At 44.0% G+C, this 22,484-nt stretch overlaps 1 protein-coding gene across 1 annotated transcript in view; it reads right to left on the bottom strand.

Annotated features, from left to right (window-relative positions):
* Window positions 1–5,239: 5,239 nt before the first annotated feature.
* Window positions 5,240–22,484, bottom strand: part of LOC148816702 (alpha-2-macroglobulin-like) — a 28,858-nt gene continuing 11,613 nt past the window's right edge. Inside the window, exons 13-36 of the mRNA XM_088940011.1 lie at window positions 21,162–21,225; window positions 20,279–20,424; window positions 19,284–19,430; window positions 18,090–18,239; window positions 17,547–17,658; window positions 16,800–16,917; window positions 15,823–16,048; window positions 14,827–14,953; window positions 14,616–14,737; window positions 13,962–14,013; window positions 13,470–13,553; window positions 13,157–13,333; window positions 12,668–12,749; window positions 12,095–12,251; window positions 11,860–11,934; window positions 10,946–11,108; window positions 10,266–10,456; window positions 9,909–10,124; window positions 9,439–9,563; window positions 8,194–8,284; window positions 7,964–8,032; window positions 6,231–6,336; window positions 5,728–5,772; window positions 5,240–5,524 (exon numbers count right to left, since the gene is read on the bottom strand). Of these exons, the coding sequence (XP_088796137.1) occupies window positions 5,502–5,524; window positions 5,728–5,772; window positions 6,231–6,336; window positions 7,964–8,032; window positions 8,194–8,284; window positions 9,439–9,563; window positions 9,909–10,124; window positions 10,266–10,456; window positions 10,946–11,108; window positions 11,860–11,934; window positions 12,095–12,251; window positions 12,668–12,749; window positions 13,157–13,333; window positions 13,470–13,553; window positions 13,962–14,013; window positions 14,616–14,737; window positions 14,827–14,953; window positions 15,823–16,048; window positions 16,800–16,917; window positions 17,547–17,658; window positions 18,090–18,239; window positions 19,284–19,430; window positions 20,279–20,424; window positions 21,162–21,225 (2,868 nt within the window). The 3' untranslated portion in view covers window positions 5,240–5,501. The remainder of the gene's footprint in view (window positions 5,525–5,727; window positions 5,773–6,230; window positions 6,337–7,963; window positions 8,033–8,193; window positions 8,285–9,438; window positions 9,564–9,908; window positions 10,125–10,265; window positions 10,457–10,945; window positions 11,109–11,859; window positions 11,935–12,094; window positions 12,252–12,667; window positions 12,750–13,156; window positions 13,334–13,469; window positions 13,554–13,961; window positions 14,014–14,615; window positions 14,738–14,826; window positions 14,954–15,822; window positions 16,049–16,799; window positions 16,918–17,546; window positions 17,659–18,089; window positions 18,240–19,283; window positions 19,431–20,278; window positions 20,425–21,161; window positions 21,226–22,484) is intronic.

The following is a 22,484-nucleotide window of genomic DNA, read 5'->3' on the forward strand; positions in this document are numbered from 1 at the left end:
TGCCTGGCAGACGATTCCTCTCTGTTTTACAGTCGGTGCCACACATGTTGAGAATATTTCACTCCTTCTCCTGGACTCACCTGCCTACCTGGTAATCCTGGCTATTCCCTGGCTCAAGAAGCATGATTCCCACATCTCCTGGGCCAAGAATGAGATCATCGCTTGGAGCCACGCCTGTCGTGACAACTGTTGTCGCCCACCGGTTAAGGTTGCTGCTGCAGTAACCCCCCTGGAGGAGCAGTCTACCATCACGCCCCAATATGTGGATTTGAAACAAGCTTTTGATAAGCAGAAGGCTCTTTTGCTTCCCCCTCACCGTACCTGTGACTGTGCTATAGAATTGTTCCCGGGAACCCTTCCACCCAAAGGACGGATCTACCCTCTCACTCAGGCAGAGAATCAAGCCTTGCAAGATTATATTAAGGAGGCTCTAGATTCAGGATTCATTCGTCCCTCCTCATTTCAAGCCTGTGCTGGTTTTTTCTTCATTGGGAAGAAGGACAGCTCCTTGTGGCCGTGTATTGATTACAGAGAATTGAACTCCATTACGGTCAAACATCATTACGCCCTGCCTTTAATCCCAGCCGCTTTGGAGTCCGTACGTGGAGCGTCTATCTTCTCGAAGTTAGATCTATGGGGGGCTTACAATTTAATCAGGATACGTGAAGGGGATGAGTGGAAGACAGCCTTTATGACCACGCACGGGCATTATGAGTATCAGGTGATGCCTTTTGGTCTCGTTAATGCCCCAGCGGTCTTCCAGTCATTCATGAATGACATCTTTAGGGACATTATCGGGAATTTTGTTTTAGTATACCTGGATGACATCCTAATCTTTTCTGCTAATCCTTGGGAACATGTCCATCACGTCCAGGAGGTCTTGTCCAAACTCATTGACAATAAACTCTACGCCAAGCTCAAGAAGTGCGTTTTTCACGTCTCTAAGATTCACTTTCTGGGTTACATAATTTCTCCCCTTGGTGTAGAGATGGACTCTGCTAAGGTCGCAGCTATCAATGACTGGCCAGCTCCTCGTAATTTAAAGCAAATCCAGCGATTTCTAGGTTTTGCTAACTTCTATGGACGATTCATCCGGATCTTTAGCTCCGTTGCAGTGCCCATCACCGCTCTAACCCGCAACCGACCAGGCCTGGGTAAATGGAACCCGGAGGCTAAACAGGCTTTTTTACGCTTGAAACAACTCCAGCTCGGCTCCACTTCTACGACACCCGGATCCCACTCAGCCTTTCATTGTCGAGGTTGATGCCTCTGCCTATGGGGTTGGGGCAGTCCTCTCCCAGCGCCACGGAGAAGAGCACATTCCACATCCCTGTGCCTTCTTTTATAAGAAGCTTTCCCCCGCCGAGGTTAATTACAATGTGGGTAATCGTGAACTCCTAACTATCAAGCTGGCCCTGGAGGAATGGAGACACTGGCTGGAGGGGGCTCACCACCCCTTTGTCATTATCATGGACCATAAGAACCTGGCCTACATTCAATCTGCCAAACGCCTCAATTCCCGTCAGGCCTGTTGGTCTCTTTTCTTTTCTTGCTTCAATTTTATTATTACCTATACTTCCGGCTCCAAGAACGGGAGAGCTGATGCTCTCTCTCGGCTCCATGATCCCCCCAATTTGGACTACACACCGGAACCAATCATTTCATCATTCGTCCTGGGGGCGATCCACTGCTCTATTGAGGATCAGGTCAGAAGTGCCCTCGATGGAACTACAGTTCCTCTGTGCTGCCCCCCGGATAAGCTTTTTGTACCGGACCACTTGCGTTCTGCTGTTCTGCAGTGGGGACATGACTCCCGCTTTGCGGGCAATCCTGGTTGCAGACGCACTCTGGACCTCCTCACCAGGGGCTTCTGGTGGCCTACCATGCGATCTGATGCTGTGGAGTATGTCCGGGCTTGCCCAGTCTGTGCCAGGACCAAGACTACACGTGCTTGGAAGGCCGGCCTCCTTCACCCCCTTCTGATCCCACACCGCCCTTGGTCCCACATAGCTGTTGACTTTATTACGGACCTTCCTAACAGTCAAGGTCATACGGTAATCATGGTGGTCTCCGATTGTTTTTCCAAAGCAGCCCATTTTGTCCCCCTCCCAGCACTGCCCACAGCTCAGGAAATGGCGTCACTGTTTGTGCAGCAGGTCTTCAGGATACATGGTTTGCCCGACGACGTGGTCTCGGACAGGGGACCTCAATTTGTCTCAGCCTTTTGGAAGGCTTTCTGTCAAGCTCTGGGGACCCATGTATCTTTGACTTTTGGTTATCATCCTGAGGCCAATGGTCAGGTGGAAAGGACCAACCAAAGCCTCCTTACTTTTTGAGAGCCTTCACCTCCAATTCGCGGGATGATTGGTCATCGCTGCTTCCCTTGGCAGAGTATGTCCACAATTCTCTTACCTCCTCCTCCACAGGTCTCTCTCCCTTCCTCTTTTCACTAGGTTATCAACCCACTCTTATCCCTGTCACATCTCCGGACACGCCGGTGCTGTCGGTGCGACAATATATTTCCAAGCTGCAGAGGACCTGGAGAATGGCGAGGACAGCCCTTACGAAGTTGACCCAAGGCCAGGCCAAATTCGCCAACGATCACCGCAGACCAGCCCCCCGTTTTCAAAGAGGACAGTTCGTCTGGTTATCAACAAGGAACCTACCTCTACGCCTGCCTTCCAAGAAGCTCGGGCCTAGGTACATCGGCCCCATCCAGATTCTCTCCCGGATCACCCCAGTTACCTTCCGTCTTGCACTTCCACCCACCCTCAGAATCCACCCATCATCCCATGTCTCCCTTCTGAAACCCTTCTACCGCTTGCCCCTTTTGGCTCCACAACGTCACCCGCCTCCCCCACGTCTCATTCAGGGGCGCCCGGAGTATACGGTCCACAAGATCCTTGACTCCAGATGGAACCACGGTACCCTTCAGTATCTAGCCGACTGGGAGGGTTATGGCCCTGAAGAGAGATCTTGGGTTCCGGAGAAGGATATTTTGGACCCTATGCTAATCAGATACTTTCAGAGGGACTATCCCGACCGGCCATCTCGGTAGTCGGGAGCTGCCCGGGGGTACTGTCACGACCACCAGCCAACAGAGATCAACCCATAAGCAAATTAATCGGCACCAGCAGCGGGTTAATAATAGCAAGCGCCGCCGCATGTTAATCCACCTGCACACGTTTTACTGTGCAGCACCCTGCGCTATTTATACCATCATAACCCGCTTCCCGCTGCTTGGTATTGAGTTATCTCCTTGTGAGCTCTACCTGGCATACCCCATACCTTGTGACACTGGATTTTGGACTTCCCCTTTTGCCGTTTGACTTCGTACCTCGTCTCTCATTTCGGATTGTTTGCCTCCTATATTTGTTCTGGATTTTGACCTACCTTTCTCCCTTCAACCACGATCTTACCTCTCGTCTTGGATTGTTCGCCTCTGGTGTCTGTCTTGGATTTCGACCCTCCTTACTCCCATTGACCACGAACTCACCTCTCGATTCGGATAGTTTGTTGCCGTGTATACCAGCTACTCCTGCAGCTGCACAGGATCCATATCTCCACCTTTGGGTATCCTTACATTATCAGGCTTGGAGAGATTACTTGTCTGAATATAAGGTTACTATAGAGTCGGCTAGATCCACCTACTTCTCTCACATCATTGAAAATCACCAAAACAACCCCTGACATCTTTTCTCCACCATCAACAGACTACTCAAGCCAGACATAAGTAGTGCCCCACCACATTGCCTGCCTCATCGCAACTTTGCAACACATTCTTAGATTTCTTTAGTTCTAAGATCAACAATATCCGGCATCACATTCTCTCCACTATGCATATCATTTCCATACCTCCTCCTTCCTCATCCAACTTTTCTGGTTCCCTTCTCTCCAGCTTCTCTCTTCTTGACTCAGCATCCCTCAATAAACTAGTTACACATATGAAACCCACCACATCTATTTTAGATCCCATTCCCACCACTTTATTTCAGTCCTGTTTCTCTTCTCTCTGTCCCATTGTCCTCAATATTATACATGAATCCTTGAGCACTGGCACTGTACCACTGGTCCTCAAAACTGCTGCCATTACCCCAGTGCCAAAAAAGCCTAACATGGCTCTTGACAGCCTTAACAAATTTCGCCCCATCTCCAACTTATCCTTTCTTGCAAATATTCTAGAACGTGCTGTCACACTTCAGTTACAGTACATAACCACCTCATGACAAACAACCTTTTCGAACCACTCTGTGGCTGAAAAGCTGATCAACACAGTGTTCTCTCGAATTGACTACGGTAATGTTCTACTCGCTGGGGTATCTAAATCTACTCTGAACAAACTGCAGTATGTCCAAAATTATGCAGCCAGAATCCTGACCAGGTCTACTGCAAATGATCACATTACCCCTATCCTGGAGTCCTTGCACTGGCTTCCTGTCAAATTCTGTGTGGACAAATCCTCATGCTCACCTACAAGGCTCTGCATGGCTTGGCACCTCAGTACCTGTCTGAACTATTATCGCCCTACTCCCCAACTCGCAACCTTCGCTCTTCTAATTCTGCTCTCCTTACTGTCCCCCAAGCCCGTCTACATTGTATGGGTGACAAGGTCTTCTCATGTTATGCCCCCAAGCTCTGGAACTCTCTGCCCAAGGATGTCGGAGAGTCACCTTCTCTAAACTGCTTCAAATCCAGACTTAAAACCTTCTTTAGAAAAGCATTTACTTAACTGGTTCTTTCTTCACCACACTGCTTTTCTTAGTACCACTATCCACAGTCTCCTCTGTATATTGTAATTGTGTTTTATCTTGTGTATTCTTTTTATTTATTGTTGTTGTCATTCTGTAAAGCGCTTTGAGAAGCCACCTTTAAATGCGCTATGTAAAATAAAGTTTATTATTATTATTATTATGTCTCTACACTAATTAAGTAAAGTGTTTTTTTAAAGAGGTAATAACTGAAATTGAATTAATCTTTAGACAGCAGCCTCATATTGAAGCTGTACACAGTATTTTGACAAATTAGAAGACATAAGTATTTTAAATGAGTTATCCTTGATCTATTCTAGAGAGCTTTACTATTGTTGGTAAATGAATTCAGTGAAGTACAATAGGGATTTTACCAATAGGGAATTTCAATTTTTTCCCCATTCTGTTCAGGATCAATATGGGTTCAATCATGTTGCATGGAAAGCAGAACCTTTTCCATTTGGAATAATCCTGGTAAGCAGAGGCTCAACTGTGTAATGCACACAATTTTTCAGTATTTTATTTTTACTGTACAGGAGCATTAGGAAGAGGAACCAAAATGGGGCAAAACAAAAAAAACATGTTATTTTCAAAGGAATCGGGTGCGTTTATTCTGGCATTTTCAGTGAGCTCTTCAATGTTCACTGCTCATAGGACGTCTGCCCTGGGTGACAAGGTCTTAGATTTCTTTATGGCCTTTAATGGAAATATACAGTATTCTGAAGATTTACTGTAGTCTCCTGGAGCTCCCTCTCAAATCTGGTTGATCTCATGATCTGCCAAGAGAGCACATGACTCAGTGTATAATTCATGTTGATAGGAAGTTAAAGAAGTTAATAAACTCAATGATTGTGGTGATAATAACAGACAGCTCTGCATCTTTTTAACTCTACCTCCCAGACATCAGAAACAGAGACTGAGATCACAGAAATCAGTATGCTCAAGGGACAGACACAAAATGGAGCATGAGTGCTATTACCTTCTTCAGGACATGGATAGGTGTATTCTGATGTAGCCTGCTCACCTGGAAGATACAATGAACATCCTGTGAGAGGCAGACCCATCTGGCAGTTTACTATGGTAAATTAATTTTTATTTACATTATATTTCTCCGCACTCAGACCCATATCATGAGCTAATTATGCTGCAGACAACCAGACAGTAAAGTAGTCTTAACAGCTCTAATGGTTTACTACTATATCTACCAGTACCTAAAAATGTGGAGGCACTCAAGGACTATACTGAATGCTAACTTTACTACACAGCATAGCTTCCAAAGAACAGCTAACTAAAATCTATGAAAACTACTTCCCCTGGAACCACATAACTTAAACCCCCCACATGCCCTGGCAAAGGGGAGGAACAACTAATGTTCAGTTCCACAGTAAACCACATTTACACAGTAAAATTAGAGCAAGCCATTGGGCCTTTTTCAATAAACAATTCAATTGGCCAATTATTCTCTCATTAGAGGATGCTTACTTGTCTGGTAGTAGTCATAGATCTTGACCACAGCTGGTTTGAGTCCCTTCACTGGGTGCTCCTGGATCATTCTGAATCTGTACTGTTGAGACTTTTCTCTATGAAGCTGCAAAGGAGAAAAAGATGACTGACATGGCTGACACTTTTGGTGATGCATTCTATAATATGTCATGAAGAACAATGCAGAGGCCAAAAGATGCAATATAAATTAAAAATCTAGAAACATTTCTGATAATGTCTGAGAGACATGGGAATAAGTAGGAAGATTAAATTGTGTCATGTTCCTAGTCAGGTTTGTAATTAGAATGATCAGATGAGAGGAGGCCATTCTGTCCATTTAGTCTGTTTGTTAATTAGAAGCTAATGATCTGAGGATCTTAGTCATCCTTTTCTTGAAAGAAGCCAGAGTATCAGCTTCACAACATGGCTGGACAGTTTGTTCCATACTCCCAACACCCTTTGTGTAAAGAAGTCCCTACTGTTTTCAGTTTTCAATGTACTTCCATGTAGTTTCCAGTTGTGCTGTCTGGCTTGTTTCACGGATGTTTCTGAGGAAGCCCATTGTATTGAGTTTAGCAGCACCTTTTAGGATCTCCAGTACAGTGCCACCTTGATAGAATGAGCTTTGTTATACCACAGTTTCATTACATAAACCATGTAGAATTATGTACCCTATCATGTTTTATTTCATTACACTGCAGGTTGGAATCTCTAGCTTTGTAGAATGGGTTTTGTGCTCTGTCAGATGGAGGTACTATCCTTTGATGACATGCTAATGGGTTGATGCCACAGGAGTGTGCAGACATGACTTGACTGCACTATCACTTGTACCTGCTCAGCAGCTGATGACTCAGAAACACTGCGGAGGGCATAGCATGGGCTGAACTGAAACCAGAGGCTGTGAGGGTGGGACCACCTGAGATTCTTACCCTCAGGGCTGACCACTGTTACTAGGGCAGCACGGCTGCAGTAAGAATCACCCATTAAAGACTAGCGAGTGAGTTAAAAGTGGCAAGTCAAACGTCAGTTAATTACTCGAGTATGGAATTACTAAAGGAATTACGTGGATGTATCAAAGAAAAATAAGAAAATTTGACTTTTTCAGATAGGAAGCATAAAATAAGTAAAGTATATTACAGGAATGTACTTTGATAGACTCAGTAAAATGGAAGGGCAAGGGTCACTGTGTACAGTACCAACACAAGCAAAGAGAGCTTCCAAAATTAATTACATTTACGTTTTACATATTACATGGGTATTCAGGTGTATCCCCAAGACCCATGTGAAGTTGCACTGTAAATGAATCAGGACCCTTGAAATCTTCTCTTTTCAAGACTAAAAGGTTCGATTCTCTTGGCTTGTTGGCATTGGAAATTCCTTTAAATTTGGGAATGTACCTGGTTACATTACTGAGTCCAGAGCAGTAATACCTATTTTGCTAAAATTTGACCAAAAGTTTGCACAATATGGTGAGAAAGGTCTCAGCTACCATTTTCTACAGAATGAAGATGCCAACAAAAGCACTTGAGTGTTTTATGAGTAGCTTTCTCAAGCTCAAGTGTTTCCACTCATATTTACAGTTCATTTCTGCTACCTGTCTGTAACACTGTATGAAATGTCAGTGTCAGGTGCTTGTCCAGGCAATTCTGTATCATAGTTTTTGAATAATTTTGAATAATAAAGGACATGGTGTCCATGCTGCCCATGATGTTCTCCAGGAGGTTTGAACTCACCCCATCTAGATACACGATCACGTGACCATCTTCAGTGTCAACACGTTTGACATACGGGGCTCCTTTTAACTGTGGGAGAAACAGACATCACATGATGACTGAGAGGCAAAGAGTGAGGGTTTGCACCAGGGTCACATTTTGAAAACTGAGTAAGCGCACTCTTATGCTTCTGTATTGACTTAGGAGAAAAATAATGGAAACTGATGGCACCAGAGAGGAGGAGATCTCACCTCACTCAGAGTGTCTTTGTCAAAGACAAACCCAGACAGGAGCTTGACATTCACAATCACCATGTTGGTGCTCTCTCTCTTGCCCTTGTAGCTGTGGGGTTAAAAGGAAAAAATAATTTTGGAATGTAGCGGCAATGCTTATTAATAAGTCAGAATTAAGTGTTGCTGTGCTTTCCTAAATGAGGCCTCATCTCTCTTTCTCATGGCTGTGGCTGCACCACAGAGAAGCTATTCATGCAGTTGTGATTTAAGGTGTTTTCTCTCAGATAAGGAGCAGCTCCCAAATGGGGATGCGCCCAGCCATGCTTGGCTATCATGACCAATGGCCAGTCCTGGCACCTACAGTATCTGTCTGTGAGATTCTTGGGAACATCTGGATTGTGGTCCAAGATGTCAGAGGTCATTGTTACTCATCTCTCACCTTCACCAACCAATCAGGAACCTGCAGGGCGTGGTAGCCCCACGTGGGTCTGAAATGCCCACTAAACTTTAGACCAATCATCACATGTCTTGGTTCTGGTTTAAAAGACACTGCACAGCCCTGAAACTTTGCTTCTCTGGCCATTTTCACAACCTTAGACAATCACATGATGGCCAGTGTTGTCTGTACAGGGACTGGGCCCCTGTTTCAGCAAAGTGTTGGCCTAGGAAATGCCTGTACAAAAATGGATAGCCAATGCCAACGTGGACGTTTCGCTTGATCACCGGAGTATATGTTTGGACTGTTGTCGACAACCTGAATAAGTTTTTATTCATCAGCAGTGGTACACCAGAAGCAAACTAAGTTTCTTCCCCCTAAAAAGTGACATGCTCTGACCCGTAGTCGCCCTCTGTGCATAGAGACTTTCTACTAGTCAGCCAAACTACTAGTAGGTCCTTGAGAGAGTCACTGTCAGGCGCTTAGCCACAGCAAAAATATCTCTTGAATACGTGTGTGTGTGCATCACTGATAGATTGATTTTCTAATGGCCATAACGAATCACCTCATGATTACTGCTACAATTAATAAATTGTCCCAGTAAATTCACAAAACCCCAACAGGAATTAATAAGCTGCTAACAACTAAATGCAAAAACAGCCATCATCTCATTTGTTAACTTCTTGTTTATTGTGAACATGTGTCTGGAATATAAAGAGATGGACAGTCAGATGATCTGATCAGCAGACACTGGTGGTACTCTTCAACTCCAAGTGCTGTACTGGGAACACCACCACAACCTCACGAGACCAGAAACGTGCACTTGCCTCACATTGACGACAGCAGTGAGTGGCCTGTTCCTCGTGCTGCTGTCACATGTCATCTGTGACTCTGCTGCAATTTGGAAGGTGGAGAAGTCAGGAGGAGGAGGGATGTTGTAGTGGAGAGCCACCTGAGACAGGCAGGGAGGGGAGAGGAGACAGCAACACAGTTTCATCCATTCCAGACATTTACAATAAGTGCCCTGTGTTTGTGTCCTTTGGGGATATTGGCTAGGGTTTGGGTCAAGGATGTGGTTCAGGATGAAATTAAGAGGGCTGTTCTTCTAGCCTATGTTGTATTAGGCATGCACATTGCATCTGGATTAGTTTTGTTCTTATTTGAAAAGTGAACTGAGGATCTCGCCCTTATGTTTTTGTTCATTTTAGAGTTAAGCTTAGATTTAAGACTGGTGTCATTTTTGTAGCCTCTCAAAATCTTAGTGATGAGTGAACATTTAGGATGTATAAAAACTGACCTGGACTGACATGCAGCCTGTGCCCTGCACCTCAACACTGTACTTCCCTGGGACATCTCGCAGTGCCCTCTCCTGGTACAGCAGACTGTTGCTGGAGTCCACAGTAAACTGGTGGAGGTCCCCTTCTGTGGACTGCACTGTCACTTGGCTGGAGACCTCTTTGCTGAAAGCCTCCGCCCCATAGAGAGAGAGAGCCTGAAGAGCCACTACGGTGTCCTGTGCACAAACACAAACCACAAACAATCACTGCTTGTGCTATCCATACGCTACACAATATAGGGTCTCAGGTCACTGCACTGGAGAGTCACCCAGGAGATCAGTAGGATCCAGAGCTTGATGATTCAGACAGATCAATACCTGTGTGGAAGAGAATCCTCCATAGGAGTTCTGCTGCTTGGTCAGCCAGCTGACAATCTTGGAGGCCCGGCCCAGGTCCGAGGCAGACAGCGGTGGGTGACTAAGAAGAGCCAGCAGCACATAGGAGCTCATCTCTACTGACAAGGAGTCAGAATCCTCCGAGGCCGACTGAGACCAGTGCAGAGTGTCTCCTGAGAGAGAGGGAAACAGGTCAATTACCCAGGGAAGAGAGGAGGATGGCGATGGGTCCAAGGAGAAGTCATGCTGAAAATGTAGAAACTAAACAGGTTCTTGGCTAGAGGTTTCATAACCTGTAAATAGGGAATTATGAATAGGATTTCATCCTCAACAATAAATGAGTTTTCAATATGTGTGTCTACATGTCAGTGTATGCATTTAGATTTCTGAATTTATTTGTGTGACACTTCTCAAAAGAGAGTTCAGTTTGTACCTACATTACATAAACAGCTGGACATTTCACACTTGTGAGGTAATCAAAGGTACAACAGCAGTGCCCCACCTGGGATGAGAACCTATAACCTTCCAGTTTCAAATCAAAAGCCCAAACCCCACTCGGCTCTTTATGTGCAAATGTGTGTCTGCTCTTCCCAGTGTACTTCCAACGTTATGTGTCTGTGCATTTTGAGAAGGGTGCTGAGCTAGAGTGGAGGAGGCTGTACCCTCTCTGCTGGCCAGAGTTTCTAGCTTGGTCCATAGTTGTGCTCTGGTGTCCTCGTCCCCAGCCAGAGTGAAGGTGTAGAACAGCAGGGCTGCAGTGTAGATATTGGTCAGGTTCTGGGTGGCAGAGTGCAGGCAGGAAAGGCTGCTGTTCAAGACCTGCTCCTGAGAGAGGGAAGAGCTCCGTGACTCCCTGACCCACACGCGCTCAGTCAGCTTTTGCTTGAGGCTGCTTCTTTTCAAGGCAGGGTCTTGGAGCAGTCTATACAACTAGCCTACAATGGGGCTGTGGCTAGAATGACGTCTAGGAAAGTGGAACCTTCAGCTTTATTTTAATAAGTTGTTTTATCTACATGATTCAATTTAGATTGAGCAAATTAGCAGCTTGAACAAATTCCCTGGAAAGAATTGGAACCTGCAATAAAGCCACTACAAATGACAGTCATGATCTACAGAAACACCGTTTTTTGGCTGAGGAATAAAGGATCCATTTGTTTTTTATGTATTTATCTTTAGCAGGAGAAAGTAAGAAAGCCACTGTGTGGACTCTGTCCACCTCACAATTTAATATAGTTTATAGGAAATGATAACAAATAAATTAAGGCTGAAAAATATGGGGGTGTTGTTCATTTTCAAATCCCTATATGTGATCCGTGAGCAGTGTGGGGAGGAGAGTACTCTTGCCATGAATTACATATGGACTAATATAGCTGACCCACATGGTCACTGTACAAATTGATTGATAACAGATGGTTGTCCTTGAGTTGGCTGCAGTTTATATGTATTGTGTGTGCTGTTCACTCTGGCTTCCACCACAGATTCCCATAGGCAAAGACCCAACCAGGATACAGTGTCTATTCAGTGTTAGTGCAGTGCAGGATGACACAGAACAGGTGGAGAGCACGTGGTTACTCACTGTCTTAGACATGTTGAGCTCCAGCATGGCTGCAGAGATGTAGGCAGTCAGGGTCACCTCATCGCTCACACCTCCCTGAAACACAGTCCTCACTTTATTACATGCAAGTTTACAATAGTATGATACACAAATATCACAAATAGTCCATGCACTATTCCACACAACTGTATCGCATAGCACACCCTGGGCACATGTTCTCCAGCTGTCTAACCCTCTGTGCCCCTCTCTCCCTCACCTTCATCCTGTTGTTAAAAAGCCTGCCCACACTTTGGAAGCAACCGTTGGGCTGCTGGTGACGGGTGAGCCAGTCCCTGGTGCTGGAGATGATGTTGGGGTCAATGTAGATATAGGACTGGGCTCCACCAAAGGACTTCATCACAAAGGCAGTCAGCCTGGGGAGAGGAGAGAGTTGGAGTTAAAGTCTCAGTAGTTCAGCACAGAGCCCCCACAGGTGGTCTATTACAGGACTAAGCAATGCAGACCTATCATTGCAGAAACACCATAGGTAGTCTGTGCTTAGCAGATTGATCACAGTAATGATGTTTCTCTATTGACTGCAGTGTAGTGGGGCCGCTGTGTGTTGCCCAGGGTGGTGCTGCCCCTCCTATGTGTGGTGTGACTGGGAATCTTTCGGGATGAAATACACTATAGTAATGTTTTTATTACTTTTTGACTCATATGCTGACTAACATAAAATAAAATCAGTTTAAGAATTTTAAGTGAAATCTTTAGGCCTCCTTTCTTGCCGACTAGAGATGATGAAATGTGAGTCTGTGTGTCAGGGCTGCCTGGCCTCCTGCCCGCTCACCATGTGTTTCCAGAATCATCACTGTTCCCAAAGGCACTGTAGGAGCCATCAATGCGCATGTAGTTGAGCTGCCTCTGGTAGCCTGTCCAAGGTGGAGAAACAAGTCATGCTGCAGCTATTGAAGAATCTGATACTTGTACTAATAAGCATTTGGTGTGGTTTTCCTTACAGTGAAATCTTAATGGTCAATTTTAATAACTTCAGTTTAATAAATTGGTAGTTCACTAAGGGATAAGTTAGGGAACTGAGAAGCTGGAACACAATGCAAATGGTAGTAGGGTCACAAGATCCAAATATGGTCTGCTATTTGCATTGCAAATGATTAAGAAAGCATACATACATGTAATACACTGGAGTTAGTTTTGTTCAGTTATATAGGTCCCAGTTTTAAACTCTGGAGATAGAAAATGTGTTTATTCTGTAATTTTATTCCACAAACGTGAGGGGTAACATTTGTCTTCTCTGTATCGACAGCTTGTTCCCTCCTACCGCTCTTCAGGAACTCTGTGGCTTTGTTCCAGATCTCCTGTGTGAGTTGACCTGTGCTCTCCAGGTACTTTAGGATGTAGATGTTAGGGGCAAATAGCACCATGTTCTGCTCTCCACAGCCGTAGGGCATGGCTAGGAGTCGGTCCAGGTTCTGTAGGGCCCGGCCCAACAGGTCTCCTGCACACAGAAAAACAAGGAATTGGAGGGATTGGAGGGTTGCTCTGTCAGGACAAAATATTTTGCTGAGGACAAAGTTTATTTAATCATGTGTTCATGCTAAAGAGTGATAAATTAGATTGTTTTCTATATTTACCCAGAACAGAGAGTGAGGCCCTGGCTGATCCCTCCACAATGTCTTCTGGTAGCTGGAGCTGGACCTCCTCCTTCACGAGGCTGCCTGCAATCAGACAGGACAGTGAGGTACAGGGAAGAGCAAAGAGCAACTTGGATGAGTGTCCAACTTGTAGGAGGGTGAGGGGGAGACATGTGTAAACAAGTCTCTCTGGATTTCCATTAAGAAGCAGAGATAACTGGGGTTGGAGATGTTGAAAGAGAGTGATGAGGTGTGTTCATCCTTATTCTTTTATAACTGCTGTTCCTTCTCATCAGTCCCAGAGAAATACATTGTTCTGTATTTATCAGTTCTAATACACAGCCACAATCACTTCTGAAAGAACTCATGTCATAAAGAGTTTTTGTGCATTGCACTGTGTTTCTAAGAAGTTTTTTTTTTAACCAAACTCCCATGAATAAGCTGAGGCAGCTGAAAGTCAGTGTCAGACATTAGAGAATCTCACAGACTCACCTTTTGGACACAGCAGCCAGTTGTAACTGATAGTCTTTTCTGTTCCTTCAGCCTGTGGGTACAGGAGAAAATTTATTAATCAAGAGTGTGGAAGGACTGGAGTTTTCATGTGCATTGACACGTGTGCATCTTCTGCACTTCATGACAGGTTGTCAGTTGTTTGGCTCTCTGGTCTTTGAATCCTTTCAAAATGATGTAATGACATATAGTGATTATACTTTTGTCATGGCCTACATATAGGCTCTTGTTCTTAGAGAGGATTTCTGATCAGGTTTAAGTGAAATAAAGTTAATTTAAAAAGTAGGGTTTTATTTTTCCACATCTCCATTACGTTCATTTAGGGATTGTGCTTTACACTACCTGTTTTTTCCAGTTTGGTTTAACAAACCCACAGTGTTTAGAAAGGTCTGAAGTTAGCAATATTGGACCATTGATCTCTGTTTTTCTCCTGTTGCTGATCAGTAGAACTAAAAAATAGCCATATATTTTGTTCATTGATCCACTGAACTGTGGCATCTGGTAAAGTTTGTGTTGTAATTAAGTAAAGTGTGATGCTTAAGTGTTTGAACTTAATTAACAGGTTTGTACAGCCAGATATGCTAGCTCTATCTATCATACTAGAGGACAAGATCAAGCTGAGCTGCAGGTCCTCACCTCCACCAGCAGAGTCTGTATGACTGTATCGATGCGTCCTTGCTCAGGCACCGACACCACTTCGTTGTCACAGATCATCTCTGTCTGAACTGCCTCTGCACTTACGGACACATTCACAGCACCTAGAAAAACAGATTCACAGCACAACTGTCCAGCTGGAACCAGACAGTCACTGAGAAACTCACAGCACAGCAATAGAGACGTAACTTACCCAGGACAGAGGCTACCAGGGTCCAGCGGAAGGTCTTTCCTTGGCTAGCACACAGACAGGAACTATACTCGCACCCTGGGCAGGGCTCCAGAGTGAAGTCAGAGGATGGGGCTGGACTCACCTTTACCTGGAGTGACAGGTCAGCACATCATCTCCCCACTCACACACCTGCCCCAATTTATGTTACCTGTCCTCTAGATTATGCTGCTGTCATGCTATGATTAATGCTTCCGTATTTCTAAATGACTTTTTTTTTAACATTTAGAGCATACAGTGTATGGAAATTCTGGTTGTACACACTAGGGTTCTGTAAAAACCTGGATAGTCTTTTGCAGACAGGGTGAGTTTCAGACAAGTGCAACAAGGCTCAAAGCCTTAATGCAGGACTGAGAAAGTTCATAAAATCACATGATACACAAAAATATCTAGAAGTATTAAACATAAGTTAAACAATATTTTCAGCTGGTATTTTCTTTTACCTTAATGCAGATCCTGAGTGTATTTCCAATATAGACATTGCATGTCTGTGTGGTGTGCTCAGCAATATTTAAACATCTACCGGCCAACCAATGTCGGTGAGATGAATCCTTACTTTAACCTAACTGACCAGATGGAAAAATGAAATTTGTGTTTTAAGACCCTACCCACACTTCACAGCACATAATTCTTCCAGTTCCTGATCCACCATGTACACTGTTCTCGTTTTCAATATTAAATGTAAAAATGAAAAGACAAATGTGTGTGAACGAGATTGGGATGGATTCCTGACCTTTTACACCCTTTCCTTTTGCAAAGCCGAGCTAAAGCAGCAGCACTTGAGCCACAATGAGTAGTGAGAGCAATTATTTTCACCTTAAAAACATTACACACTAGTTCACACCATAATCTTTGGAAAGTCCTTGGGTCGATATCATAATTAAATTAGTGGACAGATCAGAAGAGAGTGGTCTGGTGTGAGAGAAGCCCTGGTGCAGTTGTAGGGAAGGGCAGTTCTACCATGATGCACTTGGACATGTAGTTGAAGACGGTGGCCTTGAGCTCGAACCGCTCTCCCCTGATGATGGAGTAGGGCAGGGTGAGCTCCACGAAGAAGGGCTGGAAGGTGGTGAGCCTGACAGATGGGGCCAGGCCCAGTCCTATCGGGGACAAGCAGAAGGCCCCAGCCTCCCATGTAGTGATGGTGTCAGGTACAGTGACTGGAACCTGCGCTGAGCCAGACTCCCTGTAGCGAGGATGCCAAGATGGGACAGGTACAGACATTAATTGACCTGTATCAAAGTGGCTGTTCCAAATCCAAGCTCTGTGGTATCCTACTGTTGTGGGCTGCTAATGCCAGCAGCCATATCACTCTGCAACTCACAACTAGCAACCCACTGAAGCTAAGCAGGTGTGAGCCTGGTCACTACCTGGATGGGAGACCACCTGGGAAAAACTAAGGTTGCTGCTGGAAGAGGTGTTAGAGGGGCCAGCAGAGGGCGCTCACCCTGCGGTCCATGTGGGTCTTAATCCCCCAGTATAGTGAGGGGGAAATTATAATGTAAACAGGTGCCGTCCTTTGGATGAGACATAAAGCTGAGGTCCTGACTCTCGGTGGTCATTAGCTGTTGTGTGGTGAGAGTACTGGTGCATCATCCAGGTGGATGCTGCACATTGGTGGTAGTGGAGGGGAGTCCCCCTTACCTTTAAAGGGCTTTGAATGGAGTGTCCAGAAAAGTGCTATATATAAGCAATTATTATTATTATTATTAATGCTGAATGAGAAGGGCCTGTGACCTATGTAACCTTGAAGTTACTATTAACTTCAGTGTGGGTGGACTTTTAAAGCATCTAAACATGTGCCTTTCTGAGAACCCTGCAGATAAATGCTTGGATATCAATGCCTGAGCTCACAGTGACAAGCAGCTTAATGCTTTTACAGAACACGTTGTTGACCATTGTAGCCAGGATTAGGAACAGTCCTGCAGTGCACTCACCCAACTGGGACAAGGTCCCAGAGCCAGGTCTCAGGGAAGAATGTTCGGACCGTCTGCACTACTGGGATTGGAGCAGGGCTCATCATGAGTCTTTCAATTTTAGGTGTTAAAAGTCGAACTAAAGATAAGAAATGAGGTCAGAGCACTGAGAGACTTGTATAACACTAGGCATGATCATTAAACATTTGTATTGAGTTCCTAACAGCCTTGGTTGTGTTTTCCCAGCTCTGTTCTTTATGCCTAGAAGGATTCAATTCAATTCAACTATATTTGTCATTATGCTTTCACGGGTGCGTAGTATAGTTACAAGCGTTTCTCATTAGTCACTCAGGCGCAGTATATAAATAGAACAGAAGACAAGACAATGGGCAGTAACACAATAACAATAACAGTGTAATCAAAACTGTGCAAATACGCAAACGGAGAAAAAAATACAACAGGACAAAAACAGTGCAAAAGTAGTTCGGGGAACAGTGCAAAAATACGGTGATTAATAAATATTCCAACTAGTATAGTTTTAAGTATAATAAGTATATATTCTGTAAGTATAGTACAGTTTTAAGTATAAGAATGCATATGAAGCAATGCCTCTGACTTCATTCCACATGTACATCTGGGGACACTCCTTTATCTTTAGAGAAGTGCTGCTTTCGCATGTTCCCCAGGTGTAGTGATTTTGGTAGTTTCACCATGCTGGTCTTGTAATCACCAGCTGTTACATCAAAGATTAATGTAAACACAGCTTACCATGATGCCAACCATATTCTCTATATTGTTGGGTATAGAAAGTCCATCCCTTGAATAGCAGGCAGTCAGGCTTATGCAGAAACATATTTGTGATAGTTCTGATCCTCAGGTGCTGCAGAGGACAGTGTGAGGAGATCAGTCCTTTAAAAACCACGTTCCAAAATAACATTTTCTCTTTCACTGCTGACAAAGTATTAAATTACAGAGCCTATTTTTTACTAAGTGATTTAAGAACAACACGTTTCCGGACCTTTATTTATTATTTTCAAACTCACAGAATTGTTACTTATTTCATCTCCTTCATAAGCAGGATGAATAAGTAGATGCTTATCGTGATTATTTATGCAAATCAGGACCTTTGTGCCATGCTGCATTGATAGTTCTTGACCATTCCCAGGGGCTGCATCACCCTGTACCTCCATTTACCTTGATTAACGTTTTTACTACTTTTACTGCTCCACCCAGCCTGGCTTTTCTCTGAGAGATTTCTATTCAAGGACTTTCCTTACTATTATACTATGCTAAGGAAGGCGACATGCTTACATTGAAAGTGTTTTCAGCATTCCTGGGTGAATCCGGGTCGTGTATTATATAAGAACGTTTCTTCACTCTCACCGGCAGGCAGTCTTTGGGCTTGTCATAAAAGTAGTGGTTATTATAGGAGATCGCATGTATAGGCTGTGAATCATAGATCTGATATTGGGAAAATATGGAGAAACAAGAGATTTATCAGTATAAAATATACAGGTAGTCAAGAAAAACATTTTATTGCTGCACAAGTTGTTAATTTTATTTCAATACCATTTACGCCAGTGCACTGACACAATCAGTGCCTCTCCTATAACCTGATCTGAAACTAAATTTAGTCAAAGTCTCTCACCTATACTAGACTATACTGTAATTGTCTGATCTCACTACAAAACTCAATGCCCTCTCCTGTATTCTCTACATATCTGTAGAGAAACAGATGAAAACCGGAATGGTAAACTCTTAAATCTCTTGCATATACTGTATACTTGCATGTAAACAACAGTCACAGCTCATTTGCCATATTTTCATTGATATAAATATTGCTGTTACAATGAAGTGTTCTGCTAGTGTGTGTGGTGCAAGTGAAAAGAAAAGCAAAGCTTTTACTCTGGAACAACAGCTTGATGTATAAAACAATACAAGAGAAAGGAATGAAAGTGGTATCATTCACTCTACTAGGCTTAGTCATGTTTAGTGTTGCAAAAATCTAAAACAATTTGTTTGACCCTCCTAGACTGTGCTATTTCTCATGGCTATTCAATGTAAATGTGGGTGCATATTATTCTTTATCGAATATTTCACTTTATATCTGTATAAAATCACCATAAACACATTGTGGAGAAAATCTAAACTAATAATATTAAGAAAATATACCTTCCCATTGAATCAATGGTTTCTATTACGGAATGTTTTCTAGGAACACAACTATCACGTTACAGCAGAAACAGCAGTACGGTGTTCTTCCCCTCTGGTGACTACTCTAGGGACAGTTGCTCCATTACACAAGGTGACATTCTAGGTCTTAGTTCTTAAATTAGAAATTATGTGCAATTTTGATTCAAAGTAGGACAACACCATAGTAGCAACTGAAGATGTAATTTCAACAATGTGTATATCTAGACCACCAGTAGTTCCAGTAGTAACATGACTTCAGTATTACTAGTGTGTCACCCTCATAGAAACAGTGTGTGCTGTCGTGAGTCTTACTTTTGCAGTCAGCTCTTGCTCTGGCTCCACCAGTAGCACACTGCGGTCAATGGCCTTCAGGGCACATAGTGATCCAGGATGGGCACTCAGGTGCACAGCACTGTCAGCTCCCGGGACAGACTGAGGGGACGCAAACTTCAGGGACACCTGAGGCACAAACATGGGAATAAGAAGCTGACATGCACACAGAACCTACATAAGAAAAGTTAAATTGGAAAGGGATCAGAAGCAGCTTGTGCCAGGCTCCCGCAGCTCTTTGAGTACATTGGTTGGAACACTGTTTCACTGTCTGTGGGAATGTACATACTGTATGTCCAGAGGTTCTGGTGGGAGGTATGTAAAAAAATATCTTTGATCTTTATAATACAGTTAGATCCTCATCCTCTCACGTGCATCTTGGGAGTTTTGCCTGTGCAGCTGCTGAACCATAGGGAAGTAGTCCAGCCTGTTCTGATGCTGGCAAGAAAGGCAATCATGATCAGGTGAGTGGGTTGGTGACGAGCCTCCCTCTCTAGCCCTCTGGGAATTACTAAAAAAAACTTGATCTCTTTGGAAAAGTTAAGATTCATCCTAAAAGGTGAGCTGGACTGTTTTAAAGATTTGTGGGATAAGCCTTTGAGAGCATTAGGTTTAAAAGAGGAGCTCAGTATATACTCCTAAGCCATTATATATAGCTATGCTATAACCTTTATGCCTTTAAATGGTAAACTCTGATACACCTGTGACTGTACCTGTTTTTTTTGTTTGCTTGTTTTTTGTCTTTTTTCTTCTTTCCACTTTCACTCTTATTTTTTTTCCTTAATTCCATTTTTCGTTTCTTTTTCTTACATTCATTGTTATTCTCTTAAAAAATGTAAAAGTGTAAAAAATGATGTCTCTGCTGTGATATTTAATAAACAGAATTGAAAAAAAATGGGAACACCTCTGACCTGCTGACTTGCACAGTAATATAGGACAGAACAAAAACTAGTGGTGCCATTGAAAGCAAGACTTACCTTGTGTCTGAAACATTTTTCCACCTGGAAGTCTGAGCTGTGTGCGAGGACTCTCTCATTGGGCAGGACAGCATATACCAGAACATGAGCTTGCGGGGACAACTCATGGCTCACAGGCAGGAGGAAGGACACCTCCCCTTCTTTCACTGTAACAGACACCACAGGCACATCAGGCACTTCAGAGCAGGGGAGTTGACTGCACGTGCATCAATGGGAGAAGTACAGCAGCCCTCAATGACATGGGGCACTGACCAGGCCACAAGAGGTCAGCGCTGCTCAGAAAACCAAGCATGACAGATGCCATCCAACCCAGGCGATGCTCACTTTGAGTGCACCATTGGTGGGGCCTCATTGATATCTGTTAGTGTGAATTTCTCTGAAAAGTACCTTACTGATTTTTCTTTAAAATTTTGGACATTCTGGAAGTCTGTGGAAATACAGCCTGGTAGATCACTATGCTACTTTTCACACAGAATGCTCAGTGCTCCGTGTGCAGGTCTTCCACCTGTAATATTAACCTGACTTCTCATTACTTAAATTGAAGGAGCTGGTTACGGCACAGTTTTATAAAGGAGTTGTCAGCCAGAGAACAGACTGGTGGACAAGGTCTCAGACCAGCAGAGGACCCCCTAAAAACGGGGTGCCTTCAGTTATCCACACAACCCACAAACCACCCACAAACCTCAAGCATTCAGAACACCATTAGAAGTACAATATGTATGTAATTTTTTAGCAATAGTTCAGTTTTTATTGGTCCTCTGTTTAGGAATTTGTTTACCATCACTTTGCTTTTGAAACAGCCGATTAGTGATTGGCTGTCGTTTAACTGACTCAGGTGCATAGAGACCAGTGTGAGGGCGGGGCGAAAACGACTCAAACACACCTGAACCTGCCAGCAGGGGCTCCACCATGTGTCCACTGATTAAAATGGCTCCTCTGGAAACCACCTGACAGCACATAGAGGAGAGAATCAAACTCATCTGCTGCTCACCAAGAACACAGGATAACATTTACTTATCTCCTGTAATATATTAGCTTAAAGTCTCCTGTGAGCGATCTGGGCCATTAGAGTTGGGATGTATCCTGCTGTCTGTAATGCTGAGTGACCTGACCTAAGGACCCCCTTAAGTCTCAGGTCACTGAGCAGGTTTTTGTGATTTTTTTTATTTTTGTGATTATTGTGATTTTTGTGCTGCTCCGCCCTGGATTGCAAAATACTGCAAGGTTGGTGAAGTCAACGCAGCTCATTACCGGCTGTGAGCTACCAAACATCCAGGATATCTACTCAGCTAGATGTCTTAAGAAGGCCAGGTCTATTCTCAAGGACCCCAGTCCAGGTCATATACTGTTTTCTCTCCTAATGTCCGGTAAACAATATCGAAGCATTCAGTCAAAGACCAACAGATTACGGAACAGCTTCTACTATAGCTCCAGGCAATAAGACTGCTAAATGGCCAAGCTACAGTTGTGACCATCCCAGTTCTGTGTGGGTTCATGCCCTCTGCCGCTCCACCCTGCCCGTTTCGTCACACAACACCTGGGGCACGAACCCGGGTCTCCAGGGTAATCCAACAGGGAGCCAGCCACATGAGCTAAAGGAGACCTCCCCCAGCCCAGGCAGCTGAGGTCCCTGCTACGCGCAGGGAGGGCGATGATGTCACCGTACCAAACTAGCTCCGCTATACCCTCCCCTGCTGACTTCGCCTCGGCGAAGGAAACTCCCATCCGGGTCACGGCACCAATATTTCCCCCTGCTGACCTCGCAGAAAAGACATTTCATTGCCAACAACTACTGCTGCACGCTGTATTGTTGTGCATTTGATAAACAAACTTTGATTTGATTTCATTTGATTTTGCAGTTGGGATGTTAGTAATGACAGTGATGTAAATTCCCACACTCTGCCCCTGTCTCCTCAAGCTTTAGAGAAAATTGTCTCAGCATCGGAACAAAAGCTGTCCTTTTCAGTAGGACTGTTGTAGCGTGTGTTAAATGCCATTCCTACTACAGCTTAAAAACTAGTACCTGTAAATCTGTTGCTCATAACTCCTGTACTCTTCCTAGTTCTTTCAGGACTGCAGATCTCACCCCTTCAGCCCACCCTGTAGTCCAGTCTTGATATCTCGTTTTGGCATTCTTAGTGGAAAGCTATAGAAGGAATTATGTCTCAGCACCTCCATGGGTTTCTTGTTATCCAGAATATTGTAA

Source organism: Atractosteus spatula, chromosome 22, assembly GCF_055471065.1.
Source record: "Atractosteus spatula isolate fAtrSpa1 chromosome 22, fAtrSpa1.hap1, whole genome shotgun sequence".
Classification (NCBI taxonomy): Eukaryota; Metazoa; Chordata; class Actinopteri; order Semionotiformes; family Lepisosteidae; genus Atractosteus; species Atractosteus spatula.